This window comes from Myiozetetes cayanensis, unplaced genomic scaffold (genome assembly GCF_022539395.1).
Source record: "Myiozetetes cayanensis isolate MyiCay16 unplaced genomic scaffold, myiCay2020 scf27, whole genome shotgun sequence".
Lineage (NCBI taxonomy): Eukaryota > Metazoa > Chordata > Aves > Passeriformes > Tyrannidae > Myiozetetes > Myiozetetes cayanensis.
Window position 1 is genome coordinate 2802394 of NW_026087488.1, and position 16470 is coordinate 2818863.

The 16470-nt window shown below is 50.5% G+C and overlaps 1 protein-coding gene across 2 annotated transcripts in view; it reads right to left on the reverse strand.

Moving 5' to 3' along the window:
* Nucleotides 1–15921, reverse strand: part of CLTC (clathrin heavy chain) — a 30754-nt gene extending 14833 nt beyond the window's left edge. For both annotated transcript variants that reach the window (XM_050321700.1, XM_050321698.1), the window contains exons 1-13: nt 15756–15921; nt 8309–8516; nt 6037–6305; nt 5316–5477; nt 4444–4557; nt 3910–4083; nt 3230–3427; nt 2399–2599; nt 1681–1833; nt 1292–1414; nt 864–1001; nt 614–778; nt 324–504 (exon numbers count right to left, since the gene is read on the reverse strand). In XM_050321700.1, the coding sequence (XP_050177657.1) occupies nt 324–504; nt 614–778; nt 864–1001; nt 1292–1414; nt 1681–1833; nt 2399–2599; nt 3230–3427; nt 3910–4083; nt 4444–4557; nt 5316–5477; nt 6037–6305; nt 8309–8516; nt 15756–15797 (2128 nt within the window). In that variant the 5' untranslated portion in view covers nt 15798–15921. The remainder of the gene's footprint in view (nt 1–323; nt 505–613; nt 779–863; nt 1002–1291; nt 1415–1680; nt 1834–2398; nt 2600–3229; nt 3428–3909; nt 4084–4443; nt 4558–5315; nt 5478–6036; nt 6306–8308; nt 8517–15755) is intronic.
* Nucleotides 15922–16470: the final 549 nt, after the last annotated feature.

The following is a 16470-nucleotide window of genomic DNA, read 5'->3' on the forward strand; positions in this document are numbered from 1 at the left end:
AAAAGCCCAAATCCCAAAGGTTACACAAAGTCAAGATGACCATTTTGGACAATGGAAAAAGGCCAGCAGCCCCTTCAGTTTACATTTTATATACATTTTTCTACAGCTCCAAACTTTTCGTAGCATTTCAGAAAAACAAAATACGCAGAAAAACATGTTGGTGCTCCTCCTCAAGGGGGAAACTTTTAGGTTTGGGCCAGGTTTCAAGACAGTTTTAAGGCCTAACTACTCAAAGTTCAGTATGGCTTTCTGGATTTCAGCAGACAGATATGGAGGAGGAGGAGAGCATCAGCTCCTCTTGCAAAAGTACCTTCAAAACTTACCTTCAAAGCTCTTGAAGGACTCAAAGAGCTCAATGAGTGACTGTGTTGACAGCTGTTCATGGTACTTTGAAGCCACCTGGACACAGATCTGCAGGTTCTGACGGATGTTGGCGGACAGCATCGCACGCAGACACTCCAGGGAGTCTTCAACTGACAGGGACCCGAAATAATTCACCAACCACTGCGAAGACACAGAAGCCGTTTTAGACCCGAGCAGAGCACTCCACACTCCCAAAGCCACTCTCAATGGCCTGTTTTTTTTTGCAGATGCAGGATGTCTGGTGCCCTACCTCGGGGTTGAGGAGGTGAGTGTGAACAACGGCGCGCTTGATGTCGTAGAGGTCGGTGAAGTGCTCGAGGGCTCTCTGCAGCAATCCGGCCTTCTCGCACAGCTGAGCTATGTGAGCCCGGTCGTAGTGAGTAAACATTTGGTTTCCCAGGATGGCATCTGCAACCTAGAAGGGATATTGGAAATCTCCCTCAGTCCCTGAGCAGCGGGACCAGCTCCAGCCAAGCCTGGGCAGGGCTCTGAGCACGCACCTGAGGGGCGTGCATGAGGTTCATCTCAAGTAAACGCGTTTGCAGGGGGCCTTCGGAGGGGCGATTATTCTTCAGGGCGTCCAGCAGGAAGGCTGTGCATTGCTGGATTAGATTATATTCCATAAAGACATCCACAATCTGCAAAAAAAAAAAAAAAAAAAAAAGGAGGAAATTCAGGCTTTTGATTAAAAACTGGATGTTTAAACAAAGTGCCATCAAGTGCAGCTGCCAAAGCTAAGCCATTTATTCTGATGTTGCACTAAGGTGTCATTCAGTGTTCTAAAACCAGGCATGAAACAGCCTTGTCCCACTAAGGCAAATGCAAACTTGGAGTTCAAAATCTCTCTCTGGTAAGAGGAGCCACACTCCAATCAATTTAATGCCTTGAACGTCACTGAAGTTATGTTCAGTGCAATGAAATTATTTACCTGTGTTATATCTGCAAGAGGCTCTTCATCTTGAACAAGCATTTGTGCAAACTGCTGTCCTTGATCAGGGCTGATTCTCATTACATTCCTCAGCAAAAATATCCAGTCTGGAGTATATCCAACCTGGAGAGAGAATGAAAAGGAAGAGCTCAGTAAAAGCTACAGTTAGGTTACAACCCAGTCAGGATCTCCTCCTTTGGAAAAGGTTACATAGAGAAGTTTGACAAGATGCATGTCTGAACTCCAGCAGTAATTATGCATTACAACTTTGAGGGCAAAGTAGGTACTACAGGTTCTCAGATTCCCCCCCAGTTACCCTCAGCTGCTTTGGAACATACACTAATTATTCTTAAATGAAGGATTGATATGGCAATTTAATTTCTTCTCACCTTCTTAGCATACAAAACAATCTTCTGGACTTGTCCTGTTTCAGCAAAACACTGGATGACCTTGTTTGGAACGTTGGCTCTCAGATAGACACTCAGTGCTAGTGTAGGATCTACAGATTTCACGAGGTCTCCCAGCTCCTCCGAGCACTCCAGCTGTTTGAAGACATAAACACAGTCAGCCCACCCTGCCATGCCACGCTGAAATCCACTACCACCTTCTTCCTCATTTCTTTTCCTTTTGGATTTGTTTAAAAAAAAAGCTTGATAGCCTCAGCCAACTGTTTGAGCAGGGATTGTTCCTCATGCTGTTCCATGGGAGTCAAAGGCATTTTTAGAGCTAAAAAGAATGGATGACACATATCAGCATGCTTCTTGGGCTAATTACAGAAATGTAAGCGCAGCTCCAAGCATATGCAAGGCAGCATCCCAAGGAGTGGCTTGGCAAGAGCAGCAGCAGCAGCTCAGAGGTTTTCCACACTGGCTGCACCCTGCTGGGATTGGAAGTGCAATGAGTGAAGCTCCTGGTGTTTGATCGATTCCCCTGCAGGAACGTGAGTCACAGCCATGGGCACAGTGAACACCCTATTGCTCAGCTGTGTGACCACACCAGGCACTGAGGAGCTCCCAGCTGATTTTTCCTGGGGAGGTGAGGAAGCTGTCAGGCATTTATGTTCCACCCCAACCCTCATGGCTCTAAAGATATCGACCCCAAACTCACCTTGTCTTCTTTTAACCATTTCTCCAGGAGCTGCTTGCGGCCCTGCTGCAGCACCGGTCTGCACAGCTCCAGGGACTCGTACTTGTTCAGCTGCCCCTGGTCCAGCAGGATGCCAAAGTACTGGAGCAGAGGGGAGGTCTGTCCTGGCTGAGCTGGGACACTCTGGAAGCGGCGGATAGTGTCTGGAGTACGAAGGATTCCCTGCCAGACAGAGACAGGCACTTTCATTTCCTTTGCTGCTGTTGTGGCTTGGCAAGAGTTCCTCCAGAAAGCTGGAGTTCATGTCACTGTAGCTGTCACCAGCATTTCTATGTTGTGCCAGCCCAGAATGTCAGGAGCAATATGGCTGCACATCAGCTCAGACACTGTCTGAGATGTTCTGACAGAAAATGTGCTATAGTAGCCCATTAGATTTGCTTCAGTAGCACTGCAAATTTAAGTGCAGAATTAAGACATCCTTCTCCTTACAAGCAAGTTCATCTCATCTAAATTTAGTCCCTTTGTCTGTCCTTTTTATCTTGTTTCCAGGTGCAGCCACACCCTGAAGTTGTCTTCTCACAGACACTTTTTTAATCACTGGACAAGTAAACCTAAGTACCAGAAATGTTATGCCTCACAGCCACTACTTCATCATTTATTCCTCCCCTCCTCTGTGGGCTTCACACAGGCTTTAAGCTCATCCAGCAGAGAATCACCACTCACACCCAGCACAGCGTTAGGGCAGGAGCAGTAACGAGGCTCTGCTCTTGCCACTCAGGCAATTCAGCTCTCCTGCAGCAAGAAGCTCGAGCCAGAGGAGTTGAGTGCTGCTCTGAACAGCAGCCCCATTACCTTTGGGGCATTGGCTGCCACTTTTGCTGCCTCAGAGTAGTTCCCTTGTGCAAAGAGCGCGTTGAATTTCCTGGCAAAGAGCTCCTCAGCCCCCGCCAGGTTGTTGCGCACGGCCATCCGCAGCGCCAGGTCGGGGTTCTGCAGCACGTTGGTGATGTAGGGGATGATGTTCTCCTCCTCCACACACACCGACAGCACCTGGGCAAACAGCAGGGGAAACCTCCAGTTAGCCCAAACATGAGAACTGAGCCAAGGCTTAACTTCTGAAAGGAAAGTTAAGGCACACGTGGCAAGTTTTTAATCCCTTGGTAACTGCCGAGTCTTGCTGTTTTATTTAAATAACAGACCTCGGGTTAGAAAGAGCCAATATCACCAACATCTGCATCAAAGCAGATAACTAACAGTTACCTGAGGTATTTGCAGAGGTCAGAAACACAGGGATAAAAGGGATCTTTCGGGACCTGTACTCAGTGTCCTAACTAACCAATTCTAGAGGATACAGCAGAGCATGTGAAGATACAGCAGCAAAGTTATTTTGGGGCTCCCAACACCTGTCAGAGCTCCCATGTTCTGAACTAAGTTCATTTTTGGGAACTTTCAGACATGGATATGAACTCTTCAGTGCATCATTAAGGGCCAGTGGGATCAGTTAAATAAATTTCCAGGCCAAGCTTCCTTACTTGTCCCTTTCTGTTGACTCCAATAATTCCGGCTGTCGCTTCGTGCTGTGCAGTAACAAATATGGTCTCTCCGCTGATTCTGTTCATGTAGATGCAGGTGCCGGTTTCCAGGTCGTACAAGTGGATGTAGCCATATTTTGTTATGAGGAACACCACATCATGCTTGTCACTGATCTGCAGCACAGAAACAGACTGATCAAATGTGGCACTGGGTAAATGAGCGAGTGCTTCTGAGACTCAGCAGAGAGCGGGGCCGTTTCAGGACAACCAGAAGTGCTTGGTGTATTTTTACTCCAGTAGTCAGAGCAGAAAGATGTTTGAAGAGCTTGACAAGCAGTTAAATATCCATGGATATTTCTTCCCCAAATAAGAACGTGCTGCCTTTGAATGGTGCTTGTCTGCACCTTTATCAGCACTGAAGCAGGAGCAGCAGCCACACCAGCAGATTGACCCCCTGGCTGCCAGTGCCCTGCCACTGTCCCACCCCCTCCAGGTGCAGCTTTGTTCTCGTGCTGCTGTTCCCCCCTGGCATACCTGCATGGCAACAGGGAAGTCACTCTGTGCTTCAGGAGGGAAGAAGACATCCACAGCTTTCTTTGGGAAGGGCTGATTCCCAGTAGGTGGTGTGCCAACTTCAATGATGTGCAGCTGTGCAAGAGGCAAGATTAGTCTGTTAGTTCTTGTACCTCATTTACTGAACAATACCTCCAACAATGAAGCTGCAGCAATTCTCTCACTGCTGAGCCTTAATCCAGGCTTATGCAAAGACCAGCTAAGTCAGAATTCCTAAATATTTTCACTGGCTAAAGGTGTGGCACATGGAATTCCTGTACCATAGGTGAGGGAAACAGTTAAATATGATCCTTTGGTAGCCCTAGTTACTTGAATCTCAGGATTCAGTTAAGTCACTTTATATGCACTCTTTCAAGCTGGTTAACACTCTGCAGTGACAGTTCTGAAAATGTTTCTCTGAACTTAAGCTTTTATTTCAGCTGTCAATGTAGCTCACACAATTCCAGTGTTGCCATCAGACCACTAATTTAGCCTTGCAATACTAGTGCTTCATTTTTTTTTTCATGCAATAAATTGGAAATAAGTTAAGTCTGATACTGGGGATCAGCATCAAAGAAAGATTACAACAGCTTTTCCCTCCAGCTTAGCCTGGGAAGCTGCGAGTCACATGGTTCAAGCAGCTCATGAGGCTGGTCATGACACGCCACTTAACTTCCTGACTCCAAACAGGCTCCTGCACCAAATGTCATTTACATTATAAATATAGATATACACACTATTCAGACCCACACAGTCTTTCACTTTTTTGCTTAAATGCAACTTTTTGCATTAAACCCCTTGTTTCCCTGGAAGCAGATCACGAGCCTCTAAAGGTACTTAGAGCCAAGCCTTACCTTACCCCCAGCTTGGCCTCTTACTGCAAAACAGAAGAGAGTGGATTCTTCAGCATTTCCTTCCATCTTGAACTGTGCAAAGCTGGCTGCATGTCCCTCGATGGGCTGGGACACTTTTCTATCCACAGAATACAGCTGCATTGCTCCCACCACACGGTTTTGCTGGACAAGGAAAAACAAGAGTCAGGAACAAGAGGAGCTCACAATAATTTCATTTAAGTTAATGCTGGTAAATATGTTATCCCCAGCTGAAGTCTCATGCCATGCTTCCTCTTACAAAGGCATCACTTCAGACCCTTAACTTTGTACAATGTTTATATCACCAATTAACTGGATGGAAAAGACCTCAAGTCCAACCTTTGACCCAACGCCATCTCATCAACCAGACCACGGCACTGATGCCACATCCAGCCTCTCCTTAACACCTCCAGGGCCAGTGACTCCACCAGCTCCCTGGACAGCCCATTCCCACGCCCCATCACTCCCTCTGTGAAGAACTTCTTCCTAATGTCCAACCTAACCCTCCCCTGGCACAGTTTAAGACTGTTGACACTGTTACATGTCCGGTTACATTAGTGCAAGATTTTCAGCTACGCTCGTTTGAAGATCGAGCATTTCTGCATCAGAAAGCAAACACTGAAAACACAGAAAACTGCTGCTCCTGCAGGAGAGGCAACAGGAGGAGCTCTGGGGGTGCCCTGGCCTCCTGGGGGTGAGGTACCTGTGCGGAGATGCCCGTGAGCAGCAGCCACTTCTGCTTGGCGTCGGTGCGGTAGTTGATGATCTGGCAGCCGGCCAGGCTGGAGTGGCGGTCAAACATCTTCACAGGCTGGGACTCCCCCTCCATGCTCCAGTGGTAAACGGCATTATCCGTCACCAGGGCCACGGTGTTCAGGGAGATCCACTTCCAGAAGGTGACGTCGTCTGTCATGGTGTGAGCCTTCATCTTGCTCTTCATCTCGATGTTGAAGATCTGCAGCGTCTTCCCAGCTACAAACACACAGCGCGGTCAGCGGGGGGACAGCAGGAGAGCTGCGCTGGGACACGAAATCCTCGGGGTTCCCTTCAACAAAAAGCTGTTCTACTCTGGCAGATCTGCAGGGACCAGCTGGGACACCAAACCAGAGCACACTCCCAGGGCTCATTTTACCAGTGTGCCACTACTGAGCAGTCAAACAGATGCGGAGAATAGGGTGGCAGGGGACAAAAGCTTCAGCCACACAAACAGGTTGTACGAGACTTCACGTCCACCCAAACCAGGTTACAATCATGCTGAGGCTCTCGGAAGTTGTGGGGAGGGTTATGCCAGTGTCATTAAAAACTCTACATCCACATCTGTTTAAAGCACTAAAAAGGCACAGCACGGAACAGTCCATTTGGCAGAGGGCTTTTTAACCTCCATTAACCAAAACCTTCGGGTTGCACTAGTGGGATACACAGCTACCGACTGCAAACCAACATGTGCAAGGAAAGGGATCTAGTGACCAACACAAGCTCTAGAAAGGCAAGAGGGAGAGTTCTCCAAATTACACAGCATGGTGCATATAAACATCCTGAACAGCCACCTGCAGTCACTGCTACCAGCTTTTACAACACAGTGGCAGAAGAAATGATTTCTTCCTGTTGGGAAGATAAGAAGGTTCTGACCAGTTCTATGAGTTTTAGGAGAGAGCTTATTCAAGCACATGCTTGTGTAGCCTGAGAGGAATATAACAGATGACATGACACAAGATGCTGCAGTGAGTGACAAAGCCACTGTGCCACAAGGGCCAGGGCCTGCACTCACCAAGGACTGGTTTAGTCCAAAGCCACCGTGAGTTCTGCAATTGTTGTAAGATGCTGAGTCAGGAGAAATGTGTCTCCTACAGAGTTACTCAGCAACAGGCAGTAGTATGGTTCCACATCTAGTGCAGCTGGAGCTTCAGATGGAGGGAAGGGACGTTCAGGTAACACAGATCCCACACGCTGTGCAAGGGGCATTACCAGGGAAAATCTAGATTTGAGTCAAAAGGGTCAGCCCTGTTTATAAAAAGCTCAGTATCAAGATCCCAATGGTTTAAGTACACTTTGGGTTCTCGAGTGGATTTTAGGAATCTTAAGGACTCCCTTGTTTGGAAGGGCATGAAAAACCTCTGGATTTTAAACATCACTGTTCAGCCATGTGCACCATACATCTGAGCCATTTTATTCTGCTTTTTCTTGTCATAAGACACAACAGGAACTAGTACAGTCAATTGAAATAACTCACCATCTGCACACACAAGAAAGCATTAAAGTTGTGACAAAACAGTAGCACAGTATTAAGGTCAAAGTTAGTAACATTGGATACACACAAATCTTTCCATTAGCAATACATGCATTTCTAGGATGACTGTATTTAAGGCTTTTGGGGCCTCTTAGGGAAAGAGATGGAAACTTCTGGAGATTCCAGAGGAAATGCTTGCTCTCTGTATCATCAGAGATACCAAGCTGGCTGGCCTTGTACTTCATTCACCACACAAGTCTTCCCTGCATAGCTTTCCCCTTCTTATCACTGAATGATATAATAAATATGCACAGGCTGGATCACTGGCCAGACTGAGGCCTTCAGGAATATCTCCCCCCTTTCCCAGCCTTAGTTTTCCTTACTGTAAGGACAGGTGCAGTTGACAGACCCTACACACTTCCATCAGGTCTCACTTCCCTCTAACGTGATTCCCTAAAGCCCACACTTTCCTTCCAGCTCTCCTTGCTCAGGAGCTGGAAGCTTTTGGACTGAAGGAAAAACCCTCATCCCAACGAGCAGCAAATGGCAGGAAGTCTCAGCTGCAGCTTAAAGTCCAACTGCCTCCAGCAGAGCAGAAAATGCATTCACCTTAAGCTCCCATTAAGCTGGGGAGAAGTGCTAAGGGATCCTCCCACATAAATCACCTGAGAGACCTCAGTCACTCCCAGCCCAGTCCTACAGGAGGCTCTGCAGCCACTTCCAACAGCTCTTCCTCAGGATTCCCTACCTTTGAGGGCGATGACTTTGCTGGCAGGGTTCATGATGGCGCTGTCAGCTGAAATGGGTCTCCGGATGGGGTTGCTGGGGTCGTTCATGTCAATGATCACCACCTGGGCCTGCTCTCCCACTTTCTCTCGGATGCAGATGAACTTGTCAGACTCCATTGTCAGAGTGCTGAACCCGATGTTGGCTGGGTTGATGCCCAGATTTTGGAGCTGGAAGAGAATAAACAAGGTACAACATCAAACGATTCCCTCGGCGCAGCCACGAACGGCTTTTGTGAAAGTGGCAGGGGACATTTGGCTTCACGCGGTTTTTTGGTGATGATACAACCACACTACCCAAAAATGGCATCAACTGCTTGGGTACTTGGCCTTCAAGGTCCACTTCCAACTTACCATTGAGAAGTCAGCTTGTGAGCCCCTCACAGCACAGAATCCCAGAGTGTGCTGAGCTGGAAGGGACCCACAAGGACCATCCCCACGAGTCACAGCAGGGGTTGAAGGCACCCTGAACTCTCCTGCTCCTGGGAGCTGTGCTGGAGTTGCACTTCAGTCCTCACTCTCACCACCTTTCCTCCCTGAGCTCATTCCCCTGAGCTCTCGCTGTTTCAAGCTTAACATCACACGTGAGGTGTCTGAGCTTCATCTCTGGCCCTGCAGAGCTATAAAAAGCTCCCTGTCTAGCAAGGAGCTCGGCTGTCTCACAGCAGGAGGCAGAGCCAACACACCGGGGATGGACACACCGGAATCAGGAACAGCTCAGGCACAGCCCTACTCAAGGGATCAGTAAACCACCTCCTCCTCTGCTGAGCCCTAAATCTTTGAATGGACACCCCAAAATTATGGTTCTTGCAACAGAACAGTTTAGTTAATGGCACTCCATGGTGTTTGCACCAGGATGGCAGCAGTGAAACAAAGCTCAGTGAAGTTTAACAGTGGAAGTGCAGACTGGGCAGTTCAGCTCACACTATCACAGACACAACCAGCTTGTTGTGGATACACCTTAAAATCTGCAGCTCAGTTCTCTGCTGTTAGAGGAGTTATCACTATTTTTCTTTCTGGGAGACCTTCAAGCCCAAGGTCTCCTGAGAAGGGCGAGCCCTTCAAAGCCATTTTAGGGTGATTGTGGTGGTTTGGAGCACCCAGCCCTTATCAGCTGAGCTCTGCACAGCTCTGAGAAGGCCATGCCCCAGCTCTGCTCTGCCTGTTTGCAGCTCCTGATAAAGAGGGTGTTTTACTCCACTTCCCCTTTGCTCAGGCTTTCCGAGTGCACACGAGGAACAAGCCACATCCAAGCTGTGGCACAGCAAGAACAAGCTGCACAAAGTCACTTCCACGGGAGATCTGTGTTACCCAGGGAATTCCTGACAATAAAGCCAGCAGACTTCAGTGTTTGATCAGCCTTTCCAAGAGAAAACTGCCTGGATGCTACAGCTACTTAAAAATTAATTAAAAAAGAAATAAATAAAAATCAAACCCTACATCCTTGACAGGTCCAGAACTCTGTTATTCAGATTTAAGCAAGTGTTTGAGGCCCAGCATCTCAGAACCTCATCACACATTCTCCAGCAAAATGGACCACTCAGAAGATTTTAGATGCAAGTTGAAATCTCCCTTTCCCACTTTGAGCAGTGTTCTCTAGACATGGGACTCTGGGACTGCCCCTGAGCCAGGCAGGGATATATGGAATCCAGGCAGGGATATCTGGAATCCAGGCAGGGATATCTGGAATCCAGGCAGGGATATCTGGAATCCAGGCAGGGATATCTGGAATCCAGGCAGGGATATCTGGAATCCAGGCACAGCCCTGCAGGGAGAGAAGGTCTGAAGATGTGGCAGTTTGATCTGCTAGGGCTGGAGTGACTGACTGGGACATGGCATTTCCTTTTGCTGGGGTTGCAAGTTTCACAAGTGCAAAATCATTTACCAAGCACTAAATTTCTTTGTTGATTTGGTAGAGGGGGGTGGTTTGAGTGCCAGGCAGTAACTCAGAGGAACTACACTCAAATGCTGTGGACAGAACAAATCTGAGCAGCAGGTCCAAGCAGATGGCAGGACCTCTTAGGGAGCTCCAGACAAACCCACCAAATCAAAGTCACTTGGATATTGCAGGACAGATTTACCTTAATCACAATCAAAGTGCCATCTGCTGGGTGTCACATCTGAGGACTAAGCCCAGGGAGTGGGGGGAGATTTTAAAAGTGGTGCTTCTTAAACTTCTCACTATTCTCCAAGTGAGGTGTCTCCTGGCACAGGAGCTCTGAAGAAAGCCTGGAGAAGCTTTCTGATGGAGGCACAACCCTCACTGAAATCTCCAAGTACACACAAGCTCCATCTGCCAACATTTCATCTTTCATCTTCACAGACCCCAGTGTAGGAACCGCGTCAGGACGTGAATTCTAACGGTGACAATCCCTGCCTTTGACTGCACAAGGGTGTCACCAGCCAGGAGTGGTGAGGCCAACACCAAGGATGCACAGAACTCCTGAGCAGAGATCATTCCCTGGAATACAGGTTGTTTTCTTCCCCAAACTGGCTAAAGTTCAGGAGAGCCAGGCAGGCATGTTGGGAAAGCTGAGCAGAGCAAACAGAGGTGAAGATTACTGTGAGGAAACACGACAGCAAATATTCCTTTGGAGGCTTTGATTGTGAAAATTGCAATGCTATTCCACGTGCAAACTCCTGAGCTGCACTACAGCCAAAGGAGTACAGGGGGTTGGGGCAGGGTTCCTACCAATTTACTACAAAGTGGAAAAAAACCCTCAAACATTTAATATTGCACTCGCTGCATTTCACAAACAACTTTAAAAGACTGAAAAAAAAAAAAAAAGAAGGAATTTAAGACAGTCCTACATTTTACTACAAAAACCACTTCCTTGCCTTTCAAGCAGATATGAAAGCAGAACTTGCTCACTGTGCTTGGGCAAGTGATTTCCAGTGGGAGTTCTTCTGCACCCACATCTGTCAGGAAGATGAGTGCCACCAGTGTCCTGTCAGGAAGATGATGAGTGCCACCAGTGTCCTGTTGGGAGTGGAGTGTTCTGGGAAGCAGAGGGAACCATGACACAGATTGTCAGGGACAGTCCTGTGAGAGGCAGAGACATCGCCCTGAAGGACTCATCTCACCCAAGATCAGATACTTCACTCCACTGCAGGCTCTGCTGAACCATGAAATTCTGGGATGGCATTTCTGTGAACAGCACTGAGATGTGAATCATCCTAACGCAGCAAGTGCACGTCTGATTGCCAGGATTATTTTTTTCACTGGAAGATAATTCAAGCCCGTTCTTGGTAACTCACCCAGGGAAGTTGTCACATACATGTGACATCAAACTGAACGGTAAAAACTGCTGACAAGAGCCTCTTTGCTGACCCCTTCCTGTGACAGCCCCTTTCCTGTGACAGTGCTTAGCTGTCACACAATTTCTCCTTGCCTGGGAGGAAGGACACAGAACTGCTGAGCACACACTTCACCTCCACTCTGGCCCCCAGCAGGACACAAGCACTGCTCCTGTGGCCACAGCTCAGCCCCTGCCCAGAGACCCCTCATCCCCACACAGCCAGAAATCCTGGAGTGCACAGTGCCAGCTAACAGGAGAATTCCCAGTCCTTCGGGAAGCAGGAGCTCCTGGGTGTGCAGTGAGTCACATCAGCTCTGCCACAGGCCACGTTTCACTGGCTTTGATTGAACAAGGCAGACACCAGGCTACGATTCAGCTGCTCTTTTAATTCCACACAGGAAAATTAGAAAAGCAAACTGAAGTCACACCAAAACCCTCCCCTCTGCGCTGCTCTGTCAGTGCAGTTCTGTGAGAGAGCCACAGCCAGGCCCTGGCTCCAAACACATCCCCCTTCCCGGGGCAAGGTAAGAGTCACAGCGTGGGACAGCCTGGGAAGTCATGTTTGCAACAGATAAGGGACCTCTCCACCCTTCAAGAGCTCTTTATTCCTGTATCCTTCCTATTTTGTGGCTCCCCCTGAGCAGGCCCAGGCAGCCACAGGGCCATGTTTGACTGTCTGAGCTCCAAACCACGCTGGGGCTGCAGCTGCTGCCACTGGAGCTCAGAACCTCTGGCTCCCACCCCTTGTCTGTGGCAGCACAGGGCACTGAGCAGCCACCAGGGCAGGGCCATGCCCAGAACAGCTCATAAACTGCTTAACTAATTGCTCCTATCCAATTAGCTCACACACACACACACTCACACACTCTCCTCGAGACGTTTCCATTCTTTGTTACAGATTTTCCCTCTGTGGGAATACTCTGAACTCTCTGGCTGCAGGAATGCAGATCCACTAAGAAGCAGAGCAAGAATCCCACCCAAACAGCATTAGGCAGAGTCCTCTCATTCCAGAGATCTAACTGCCCCAAAGTAATGCTGTTACAGCAGAGATTTCGTGTTTTAGGCTGTATTAAACTGTCTCACTGTCAGCACAATACATGGAAATATTCTGCTGTTTGCCATTGTTAAAGTATTGAATTGATGTATTTTATTCCCTGATGCCTGGGCTGTGCTGTTTTATTCTCTGGCACAGCTGGGACTCTGGAGCCACCCAAGTGCCACCACACCAGGACAGCACAGCTGCCACTCAGGTTTGCTCCATCAATGAACAATAGGGACAAGAAGCCTTTTCCTGGTTTAAGAAAAGCAGTTCTGTGTTGGCATCCAGCACACAGCCTGAGCTGCCAGTTCTCTGCACTGTCTCACAGAACAATTAAAAAATTTCTTTTTAAATCTTTAGGTTCAGAAGAGTATTTATTAATGCCTTAACTCAGTACAGCAGTGGGCCTGGTCCAAGCTCAGTTTTTGTGTCTATATGACCTGGCAATCCCAGTCCATCTAATCTGGGTCCTTCTCACTCATCAAGGAACTTGTAATGTCAGAAAAGCTCCACTGCCCCACCACAACAAGCAGCTGTGTTTTACTTCCATCCTCAAGTACTCACAGGCACACTTCAGGAGTCCCTAAAACCTGCACAGGAGCAACCAGATTTACAATCCTCCCACACACTGAACTCTGATCTCCCACCACAAGCACAGTGGGTTGTTTCCTCATAGCTACTTCAAAAAAAAAAAAAAAAAAAGGCAGCAGCACTGTAAAGTTTTATAACGTGAGTTTTGATAGCACAAGGACCAGGTTCCTCCTTGAAGACTCCCAAGGGGAGTTTCTCACAACAAGCTGCTTTAAGGCCAGGCAGGGATGTACAGCAGACACCACACAGATAAAACCTGCATGTTTGGGACAGCTGAGATTGCAGAGCCTGGGATGGAACTCCAACAAACAACACCTGAAGCCTGAGAACACCTTTTGGTTTCAGACTCCCCAGAAAGCTCACTGTGCCCTGCTAAGCCAACTTCTTGCCCAAAGGAGATCTTTAGCTCCAATGTGGGGCACAAATCACTGTCCTGTGCCCCCAAAGCATTCAGGGCTTCTGGGGCCTTTACTCCTCATTCCCAAATCCCCAGCCAAGCTCAGATCTCAATACCAGCCTGCAGAACCTTTCTCACTGACATTCACCACCTGCCCTTTATGAATAAGGCTCCAGGTGGGTGCCTTGTCTTGCATTAAAGCATCAGCTCCAAACCTGCAAGTGTTGCCCAACACCTGCAAGACAAGTTTCCTAGACAATGTGGGTCAGGCACAGTTCAAGAAATTGTCCTCCTGAGCCCATGAGGACTTCCTGGGAGCAGCCTGGAATACCCTGAAACAAACCCACTGCAATATCAGCGGTTCTGCTCTCAGAAATTTTCATCAGAAACTTCAGCGGAAAAACAGGAACTCCGAGAATTCAAATTCCTCTGAAAATTCTTCAATGAGACCAAATGAGGAAGTTCAGCAGGAGCAGCAAACTGGGCAAGAGCCACGTGCACCCAGGCTGAGAGGGCTGGACACCCCACCTGAGGAGAGAGCAGCTCAGTGTGCAGCTATGAAAGGTACTGGTTCAACCAGTGAGGAGGTGCAGGGAGAGAAAATGCAAATTAAAGCACAACCAACCACAGAAATCAGACTTGGGGCAGAACAGTCCTGTTCCACAGCAGTGCTGGCCTGAACCCTCCCAGCACTCCTGGCAGGAGGCAGATGAGTTTCATTATGTAACAGGACTCATGTCATTAGAGACCTGGCAGTGGGTCACATGCAAGGTTGGGGGCTTAAATAATATATCAGAGGTGCATTTCCACAATGCTTGAGGAGGAGCTGGGCACACAGAGGGATGAGCTTCACCTGAGGACACAGAACCTTCTCAGCACCTGGGTCTGGGCTTGCCACCCCCAGGACAAGACACAGCTCAGAGACAAAGCTCTGGGCAGCTCCTGGGATTCCCCTGTCAGTGCAGGCACTCCTAGCTAGGAATTCTGGCCTGCTTTTCCACTCATACTGAAGGAAAATTCCTCAACACCCAACAGTCACCCATCCAGACAAGAAAGTAATCATGGCACCATTTTTTTAACCCCTATGGGCAGTGGTAACTTACACCACAAAATAAGTATTTTGCAAGGTGCCTAGGAACCGAAATTTGTCTATTGGAGTCAGGAAAAGAAGTCGCTATAAACGATGGAAAGCCATCAGTACATCAGTGCTCATTTACCCAAAGACAAACTAAACGCTGGAACCACAAGGCAGAAGAGAAACCCTCAGCCAGGTGCGTCGATGCAGCTTTTATTACACAAAAAAATAAACCTCCCCAGCAGCGAAACCGAGCTCAATTAACCCCACGGCCGCAGCCAGGAGCGCCGGGGCCCGCAGCACTTGGCCCCACGGAGCTGCCAGAGGGGAAGTGCCCATTGCACAACCGGCCCCGCCGCTCCGGAGCGCTCCCCGCGGCCCGGCTGCACCCACGGACACGGAGCGCGCTCCCGGGGAAGGCAGCCCCGAGCTCCCGCACACCCAGGATGTGTCACCGCCGTGCCGGGGAAAGCGAAAGGAAATCAGGTGGTGGTGGTGGTGGGGGGTGCAGCGAGAGGCTGGGTGTGAGAGAGGGCACCTGGGCACCCGCACTGCCCCCGCTGCACTGCGGGAGCCGCGGCAGCTCCCGCGCTCACTGCGGCTCCCCTGCCGGGACGTGACACTACACCCAGACAGCACCCGCGGAACCACTCACGACGCCCTCACAGCGGTGGGGGTTAGGATTATGAATGCACCCAGAACGAAACGAGGCAGCCCAGCCCTGCCCGGCTGCCCCCGTCCCTCGCGGAGCCGGGGCGGGATTTCCCCTCACGCCGCGGAACCACCCGCGCTCCCCGTCCCCTCCCGGCCTCGCCCAGCCCGGGTGGGCACCGGCAAGGGCGGCAGGCCCGGCCCGGCCCCTCAGGAAGGTGCCCTTCGGGCAGCGCTCCCCTCCCGGACACCAACACCCCGCGCCCCCCCACAGCCCTCCCGGCGGCACCGCGGGCGGGCCCCGGCGCTTCCCGTCGGCACGGCGGGGACGGAACGGCGCGGCCGCTCCGGCGCCCACCTGGAGGTGCTCCTGGAAGCGGATGGGCAGGATCTGTGCCATGGCGGCGGCGGGGGCTCCGTGCCGGGCCGGGCTCGGCGCTGCGGGCGCTGCGGGGCCGCGATGGCGGAGCGGGGCCGTGCGGAAGGGCTGCCCCCGCCGGCGGAAGGATACCGCGGCGGAAGGATACGCGCACCTGCCGCCCGCCCGAGCCGCCTCAGCCGCGCCGGAGGGGCGCGGAGGGATCCGCCGGCGCGCGCCGCCAGTGGAACGGGCGGGGTGATGCGCCGCCGGAAGGGACTATTTGGGGACGCAGCACTCAGCGCTCCCTCCCGGCCTTTTTTTTTTTTTTTGCCACATCATGCGACCGAGGGGCCGGCGGCGTCACTTCCGCCCCGCGCGCACCGCCCCGCGCTGCGTCACGTGGCCGCGCGGCGCGGCCGGGACAAGGTGACACCGGAGGGGACACCGGGGGGGACACCGGGATAACCCCCCTGACACCGGGGGTATCCCTGGATAACCCCCTGTCACCGGGGGACACCGGGATAACCCCCCGGGGTGTCCCTGTCACCGGAGGGGACACCGGGATAACCCCCCTGACACCGGGGGGGACACCGGGATAACCCCCCTGTCACCGGGGGTATCCCTGGATAACCCCCCTGACACCGAGGGTGACCCCTGATAACCTGACACCAGGGTGTCCATGGATATCTCCCCAGGATCTCCTGACACCGGG